Genomic DNA, 9997 nt, shown 5'->3' on the forward strand with positions numbered 1-9997 from the left:
TTTTTGGATTTTACTTCTCAAGAGGTTAGAGCCAAAAATCTAATGCGTGGGTTCTCTATTTATAGTTAGTGGATCACTAGGATAAAATCTCATTTGAATAATAAAATATTCCAGTTTTACCTAATTCAAAGTGGTTACCCTTATGAGATATGGAAGGCTTCCATAACCCTCCTCGAACCTCATAGAAACCATCCAAAGCCAGGAGGGCTCTATTCCTTAACAAATCATTTTCTCATTCTCCTAAAATCATTTTTAGCTAAGTCTAGTTATTAAAGACAACCTAAAAAGGACTGTGCTTTTATTCCATAAGAGTAGACCAATTTAATTATGACCTTAGACACCTAATCCAAAACTTATATCACAAATTAAGTACCACGTCTATAGCTAACAGAAGATTGAAATCAACCTAATATTTGTTAAACTTAGTCCACATTTCAGAAGTTATGTTCTTCATATACTCATTTGGTCTATCTGATATCTTGAACCATATTTTTGCACACACAATATAGGGGAGCATTTGGTTTTTGTGGGAGGAGATCAAAACTCTTCCAAACATCTGAAGTTAGTTTTCCTTTTTTTTCTTTTACGTTGTAGAAGTCCTCTCAACAACTTGTCATCCACTTTCCGACTCTTCCATCATCAACGTTAAAAAGGATTGGTGTTACTAGTATCTTCCATAACTCAACTACAATAAAAAAACAGAGATTAAAAATTTACAATTCACATATACACATTATATTATACATATTACAAGTTTACAACAATCATCGGTAAGCATTTAACAATTTACAGAAAGAAAGAAAAATATTTTACACATAAACAGAACCAATTAACAATTTGGAATTTACACATACACAAAACCATTTAACAAGTTGCAATTGACACCCATATACAGTAATACACATATTAACAATTTAAGAAAATTACACATAGTGTACCTTTGAATAAATTACAAGATGTGATTGGGGTGAAATGTGTGAAGTAAAACATGTTAAAATAGGTATCAAAAAACCAAATCTTCCCAAAACTCTGAAAATCCTAATATCTACATTCTAGTTCGAGCACATTAATTAACAACGTAAGTTTTCCTAAATTCTGATTTACGTATGATTAGTTTCTGTTATTTGATATTATTTAAGCTCATTCATTATAATGTCTTCGTTTCATAGCATACAATTTTTCTAAACTTTCCAACAACTTAGAGCATGGTTTCCTTCTTGATTTATCTTCCAATTGATCGATTTTGTTTGTACTAAACACTAGTTATAACCCCATATTTTTTCCGGCTTAACCCTATTACTCCAAATACGGGTTAAAAAACATAAAGAAAGGGACGACAACTACGTTAAATCCTCGATCAACACCACTGAATAATAAATAGTGAAAGCGAATAGGACGAAGAGAGTCGTAGACCTGGTGAAGTGGGCAACTTGGATTTTTCGCGTTCATCAGTTCATATTCATCTTTGTGCTTGGGTGTGGTGTGGGTATTTTGGATTTTGATGTACGAATACGATTAGGGAAAAGGAAAAGGGATATCAAGTAACATAAGGGAAATTTGGAATGGAAAGGGAATCATAAATGCACAAGTACAAACACATGCTCTTTTAGTGTGTATGTAAGTATGTATATATATATATATATATATATATATATATATATATATAGGTTCATGTGTTTTCTACATCTCTTATGTGCAATAATGGACCAATAAAAAATTAATAAAAATTAAATTATTATTTAATTAAATAAATATAGATATCAAATGATATCCATAATTATTTGTATATTAAATGATATCCAAAATTATAATTCTTTTATGGAAACTAATTCACTTCGCCATTAATGTCAACAATAATATTTTTTTCAGAATGAATTCGTATATAGATTATCATATATGGGTTGGTGTTTTGTTTCATGACTCACCCACTCAAAGTACAACAAAGTTGCTTAGAATAGGGAGAACGAGAGTGTATTCTGCTACTCATTCTGCTAAAATAAACTCTAATTCTGCTAAAATACACTCCCGTTTTCCTTGTTTCAGGCAACTTTATTATATGTTGATTGAATGAGTCATGAAACAAAACATGAATGCATACATGAAAACCTAGATGTGAATTCATTATGAAAGAATATTATTTCTAACATTAATGACGAATTTAATTGACTTCCATAAAAAAGAATTATAATTATGGATATTATTTAATATATATATATATATATATATATATATATATATATGTATATATATATATATATATATATATATATATATATATATATATATATATATAGAGAGAGAGAGAGAGAGAGAAAGAGAGTTAGGTTATTTTGTTTTTAACTATCTATTATGTGCATGTATGATTGATTCTGGACCAATCATTTTAGTTAATTTAAGAAAATAATTAATGCATATTACATGTTGAAGATATAATGGATATTAATTACATCTTCAGCATTTAATATACATTAATTACTTTCTTAAAATAACTAAAATGATTGGTCCAGAATCAATCATACATGCACACAATAGATAGTGAAAACATTTGAACCTAACTCTACACACACACACACACACACACATATATATATATATATATATATATATATATATATATATATATATATATCTCATTTAATATTTATAAAACTTTGATTGAATAATAATTTAACTTTTATTAAATTCTTATTGATTCATTATAACACACAATAGATGTGGAGAACACACACACACACACACACATATATATATATATATATATATATATATATATATATATATATATATATATGAGAGTGAATGTACTAATAAAGATATATAAGTTTAGGTATCCAAACTCACTATAATACATCATTTTGTATCATATATGTATTGTAATTGTCTAAAGTTCTTTAAATTCAAATCTTAACATCATTTATTTTTAAAATATTTATAAATTTTACCATTAACTTTTTCTTACATAATTTAATTTTCAACTATAATATATATAGACTGGTAGATGTTTAACATGAAGATTTAATGTAAGAAACAGATAATAGTGAAATTTAATAGATGTTTAACATGAAGATTTAATGTAAGAAACAGATAATAGTGAAATTTAAAAAATATTAAAAGTAAAATCAAGTTAGAGGTGTATTATGTTAGATTTGATATCTAAACTTTTATATATATATATATATATATATATATATATATATATATATATATATATATATATATATATATATATATATATATATATATATATATATATATATATATATATATATATAAAAGGCAATATATAATGTTTTTTTTTATTTTATTTATCTATTTATTTATTTTTATAGTTAGCCTTCAAATGTATAATATGTACAGCTTTTTTCGGTGTGGAACATGTCGAAGAATTTTATTTTATTTTTTTATTTATTATATATTTTTATATATTCAGCTAAATTAAAGTATGAGCTTCTGGATAAATAAAAAAAGTTTACCACACCGTTGGCATTATAACAAAAACATTGAATAAAAACAGAATATACAACGTTAAACACTCCTTTTCATAAATCTTTTGTTATCAAATCTACTCTTACGATGTCGAAGACTTGATTTTTTTTCTTAACATTATCTAACTAATATAAATATATCGCCTTGCAATCATCTAGATAGTCATCACTAATTAATAACCATCCCATTTAAACCTAAACCGAACCCTTATTCTGTCAAGAAAACCTTTGTTTCTAGTTGGTAAGCTTTTGTGAAGAAATTGGGCCAACAAAAATAAGTAGACATGATGCTACTCATGGTTGAAGCCCCAATGAGCATGTTCATAACCACCATTTGAAGTTGAATGGCTTCCACCGGAGAGGCTCCCCCCATTATTAGTCCGGTCATTGCTCCGGGAAGTGATATGAGACCCACAGTCTTTGTGTTGTCAATAACTGGTGACATTGCAATCACTAAAGACCTTTTCACTTGTTGCAGTGTAGCTTGTCGTGGTGTGGCTCCAAGGGCTAGGGCTGTCTCCACCTTCACAATAGAAAACATAGTGATTAATGAGTCGTTGTTAAGCTAAATGTACATGTGTTGCATACTTTACTTAATTTTACATGTTATTACAATATTTGTATTTATTTGCAAAAATAAAAGTTTATTACAACATGTTTATATTTTTCTCCATAAAAACAACACACTTCAATTTTGCTATGAATGAGTTGCACCTTGCTATTATCAGTTCAAATATTAGCTATTAATCTTTAAAATAAATATATAAATTATTGCTGTAATTTATATATTTATCAATTTTAACTCTTGAATAAGCGTTTTCTCTGAAATCAAATATAGCTTTTTAGTAACAAATCTTACACTAAAATGGGTGGTGGGAAATATCAAGATGAAAAAAAAAGACATAAAACAGATAATCGAAAACCAAATAAAAAAGGTTGATAATCGGATATGCCCCTTTCTAAAAAAAAGCAGTTATCATCTTCCAATCATAAAATTATTTTGTATGTATGATTTGCTATAACCTAGATGACGGGTTTGGTTAGGTAGATAGTCATCAAAATTGCACATTTTTGTTAGAAAAAATAAGAGGACAATATATATATATATATATATATATATATATATATATATATATATATATATATATATATATATATATATATATATATATATATATATATATATATATATATATATATATATATATGTTCATGTTTATTTGAGATCATTTTAATTTTGTGAGACCGTAAGACCAAATCTAAAAATAATTTTAAAATGCAAAATAAATGGAAAAATCCAAAAATTCTTTTTTTAAATATTATTTTCGGAACTTGAATTAACTAAAAAAATTAAAAAAAAAATAAAAACAAAGTCCGTTTTTTTTGAAAAATACGTGAAATATTCTAAATAGAATATTACACTGACATATTCTAAAAAATAATTTTAAAATGCAAAATAAATGGAAAAATCTAAAAATTCTTTTTTTAAATATTATTTTCGGAACTTGAATTAACTAAAAAAAATTAAAAAAAATAAAAATAAATAAAAAAAATCCTTTTTTTTTTGAAAAATACGTGAAATATTCTAAATAGAATATTATACTGTACATATTCTAAAAATAATTTTAAAATGCAAAATAAATGGAAAAATCAAAAAATTCTTTTTTTAAATATTATTTTCGGAACATGAATTAACTAAAAAAAATTAAAAAAAAAATAATAAAAAATATAAAAAAATGCGTCTCACAGTCTCACAACATTAAGCCGTCTCACATAAACCTAACCCTATATATATATATATATATATATATATATATATATATATATATATATATATATATATATTCAGTCATTTTGTATAAAGATTCGTTATATATAGAATTGTATTTAGTTTTTTGAACAACTAACATGTATATCCATTTAATCGTATACATAAATTTACATATTTTGTTTATCTATCATAAGACTTTAATCATCAACAAGAAATACATCTTCAATACCTATATGGATAGATCAAAAAGCTTCTTTTTTTTTTTTTTTTTTTTTTTAAATACTTCAAAATATTCTTATACCCCAAAATAATTATGAATTGTATAGTTTTAAATATGTAATGCACTATTGTCTGTCACATTTAAAGCATTTTTACACTTGTGTCTCATTTTATATTGTTATCTTTTTAAAAGAAAACCTCTTTCTGTGAGTAACATATGTTATTGCACTATGAAATTTTCTTTCCTAGGAAAATGGTTTTAATTTATCCCAACAAGAAAAATAACTTACAAAAATGTTTTTATTTTATAAAAATTATGATTTTTTAAGAATATTAACACGTTCACAAAAAAATTATTTGCATTTTATATTTTTATTATTATTTTTAATATTTTTTAGTGAAGACAAAACAAAATATTATTTTGGTAGTGAACAATAATTTTCTGGTAGCTATTGCAAAATCTATGATTATTTTTAAGCATAACAAAAATTTAGGCTATTTTTTAATAAATGTTAAGCAAAAACTGCTAAATTAGTTTTTTCTAATTAACAGCCGATTAATTAGAAATGTATGAAGTATGAACTATTACAAGCAAACCAGTTGGCCGATTAATGAGTTTTCAAGCCATCAAACCATCAAATTTATAAACCAAAAGCAAGATAAACACTAAATAACTTTAGATCGATGTTTCCAGATTTTTTTTTCTTTTTTCTTTTTCAAACTAAAAGTTGATTTCTACATATTCACCGATACTTACCAAATTCATCTGTGTTCGAATATCGTCCCGAAGTCTTTTCATCGTAACTCCGGTGACAGTCATTGCGTTCCCAACCATCATTCCGGCGACCGGAATTATGTATTGTGGAGTGAAAGGAAAAACTTTCAACAAAACTAACAGCAACATCGTTATGGATGTGCCAACCATTATGGAAGCTCCGGCAATGTATTTCCCATGGGGTACGTGTTTGGCTCGCTGGCCGGCGGTGTACCCGGCGACGGAGACCTGAAAGAAACGTTGATCTTGATCAGTAAAGTTTTCTCTATCTGTCAAAACAGTTTTATTAAATTATAGATAGGAATAAAAAAGAGGATCAAAGAATATATATACCATGAAGAGATAAGCAAGAAGGATCCAGATGACGTTGTTTTGATTGAAAATGAATCGAAGAACAAAACCAATAACGGAGAGTTGAATGAAAGCTCTAACAATGGCGTAAACCATCTCTCCCTCTAGTTTCAGCTTCTGAAAGTAAGATAACACTGCCGCCAGCAACACCACCGCCGTGGCCGCCGCCGGCTTCACCATCCCCTTCAAGAACTCCGACAGCCACTCCCACTCCATATTTAAGTTTACTGATCAGTTTTATCCCCACATACATAAATACGTTGTCTCTCATGACATATATATAACGGAGAAAGAGTTGGGATTTGAGAGTGTTGCCAGCAGTAATAAATACCTACCTACAACTTTTTTATTTTATTTTATTTTATTTTTTTGTAGACATATCCGGGTTATTAAAAATCAATTAACTATTGATTTTTGGTTTAAAAGATTCATTTTTTATTTTTGGCTTTGTAAGATGATAAAGTCGGTTTTTTTTGTTGGGTTAAATCAGTTATTTCTGAAAAACTGAAGGTGTAAGTTGTTAAATGAAGTGTTACGTAGAAAGCTAAGGTGACGTCCACTTGGATAATTCTATTATTTTTTTTTTAAATGAAGAACTAGAAATCTAGGTGATGAAGTTCGTTTATCAATCCTCCGCCATCTATGGCTTCATTTGCACTATCTACAAGCTTCTAACAGATAACGAATGAAAATTCAAAATCATCTTCATCTTAAAAAACATTTCATATCATCTTCATCTTTAAACTTTCAATAAATCGAAATAAAAAAATTATGAAAATTAAAAAAAAAAAAGGATATTAAGATGAAGAAAAAATATTCAAACCATCTTTATCTTGGACTTTGAAACTAAAATCATCCAAATTAATATATTTCAAGTTAAATCATCTATCTTGAATTATATTCATTTGAAATTCTAACTAACTTTTTATTTTATGATATTTAATAGATTGGTTAATTGAAATAATATATTACTCCAATAACTTTTCAACTTATACTAATTAATTTATTAGTTAATTTAAATATTTTGTTTATAAAAAAACATTATTTTCATTATAGGTTGCTTACAATCACTTCTCTTCTCTTTCTCATTTTGTATATAGAGTTCATGAAAATAGTGAATAATGTAAATATAGAGAATAAGTCTATTAGTGACGACAATAGAAAAACACGTTTTTTGTCGTCGCTAAAGAAGCTTATCGTTGCTAATAGTGGTGTCGTTAAAAGATAGCCACAGGCGATCCAAGTGCCCCACACGAAAATGCATCCTAACCATTCATTTGTAAATGATCCATCGGTTAGGGTTTCACTTTGCTTTTAAGCAATAGAGACGATGCATATGACGACATGTTGTTGCTAATAGTTTCGATCAGTGTGAACACCCCAGAAAAGATTATGACCCTACGCTTTTTCAAAATCGGACGACTTACAACCAGGTAGAAATGGCGGGTTTTCCCTCTAACACCTCGCCGCTATCTCCCTATAGTCGCCCCAAAAAGTGACGCCCCTTTTGTTCTTGTCTTCATCCTAGATCGCCAATATTGCGGCCACTTAACTATGTAGTTTAATATCATGTAACCTTCGATTGCTAGTATCGAGATTATAATAATGTAGTTTTCCTTACTCTTTCGACCTCTTTTTTCTTTTATCTTTCTTTAAATTTCAAGAAAAAACTTATGATTTTATACTTCCTGCCAAAAGACAATAATGATACGTTTTCAATTATTATTAAACGAAAAAAATGAAGTGAGTTTTATTAAAATCCGGTACATACGTGTTCATTATAAAAGTTTACAACATTTTATATTGTCATTGATCGATTTAAATCATGACGCTTTAGATTGGTTTGGGGTGATTGATAAATAATGATATCTATTAAACATTTGAATATATATATATATATATATATATATATATATATATATATATATATATATATATATATATATATAGAGAGAGAGAGAGAGAGAGAGAGAGAGAGAGAGAGAGAGAGAGAGAGAGAGAGAGAGAGAGAGAGAGAGAGAGAGAGAGAGAGAGAGAGAGAGAGAGAGAGAGAGAGAGAGAGAGAGAGAGAGAGAGAGAGAGAGAGAACAATGGACCCACATATATACACAAGAAAACAAACGTGAAGTCGAGAAGGTACACTAGGCGAGGAATCAAACGGGGTTCCCACACACCCATTATGGGATGAATGTGATGAAAATGTGAATTCTTGATTCGGTTAACGTTCAAATTGTTATTTGTCCCAATTAAATTGTTTTTTAATAATAATTATAACATTTGATAAATAGTTTGATTGTAATTAACTAATAATAAGTTTCATTAAAAAAAGTGGAATTATAACAATGAGTGATAACAAAAAGAAACTTTCATTTTCATGATGACAACTTGAGAAGATGAAAATATCGAAGTTGATATCAACTTTTTCAATTCATATAGATTGAGTAATATACTAGTACAGTATAATATATGTATGTCTGGAATATTTTTTATTTAACTGAAAATGATTCACATAGTTTTATCTTTGAGATATAATATACTGTATGTAAAAAGTCATAATTCTAAAAAGACCAAAAAAAACATTCATTTTATATGGCTTGAATGGCCATATTGGATAGTGCAATATTATATCTAGTGGAGGTCGTACCCTTAAAAGTAGAAAATTCCTTCTTCCAAGTGGCATAACCTACGTTTTAACGTGCTTTTTGAATGAATTTGTTTTCATACCAACCGTAGTTGTGTAAATCTTCTCATAGTATAAGTAGGCATCACTTACAATTTGTCATACTGATTCATATTTTTGCAATTTACAAATTATGGATTTTTAATTAATTAATATTTAAAATTAAATTTCAAACAAATTATTTTTATAAAACCTAAAATTTCATTAAACTAGAAAATAAAATTACAACACACCAAAAGGAAAACAACATGGAATTTAAATCATAAAACCTAGAAGTTTAAAATACGAAACATAGAAATTTAAATAACGAATTATTATATTTTTTCGCAATCTCTTTATTGGCTTTGAGCGCATTTTTTTACATCCGGTAAGATTGTTAATGTTTCTTGTTAAAATCGTCATGACACAATTTTGTTTCTGTTTCTTGTGCGACCACCAAGTATTGCTCCAACGTCGACTTCAAGTTGTCTATTTTGGTTGTTAGATGTTCGATGTCACCCGAACCACTTGTCGTCGCTTTTTCCTTTCGCTTCTCTTGGTCTCTTGCCATGGGATGAGTAACTCTTGAAACCTCAAAAGGATCCTCTTCATTGAGGTCAATCCCGACATATGCATCAGACGATCGACTACGAGTTGTTTTCGGAACTTCTAGTTCTTTTAGAAGAACTACCCATGAACATTTCCGAACTTTTGTTATCTTGCCACTTTTTTGACAT

The 9997-nt window shown here is 27.6% G+C and overlaps 1 protein-coding gene across 1 annotated transcript; it reads right to left on the minus strand.

Annotated features, from left to right (window-relative positions):
* Positions 1 to 3455: 3455 nt before the first annotated feature.
* Positions 3456 to 6880, minus strand: ALS3 (aluminum sensitive 3). Its single transcript, XM_079006453.1, has 3 exons — positions 6584 to 6880; positions 6233 to 6478; positions 3456 to 4008 (listed from the first exon to the last, which is right to left on the minus strand). The coding sequence occupies exons 1-3, from the start codon at positions 6815 to 6817 to the stop codon at positions 3694 to 3696; spliced, it is 795 nt and encodes a 264-aa protein (XP_078862579.1). The 5' UTR covers positions 6818 to 6880; the 3' UTR covers positions 3456 to 3693.
* Positions 6881 to 9997: the final 3117 nt, after the last annotated feature.

Source organism: Lactuca serriola, chromosome 6 (assembly GCF_051521515.1).
Source record: "Lactuca serriola cultivar US96UC23 chromosome 6, Lser_US96UC23_V15, whole genome shotgun sequence".
NCBI classification, from domain to species: Eukaryota; Viridiplantae; Streptophyta; class Magnoliopsida; order Asterales; family Asteraceae; genus Lactuca; species Lactuca serriola.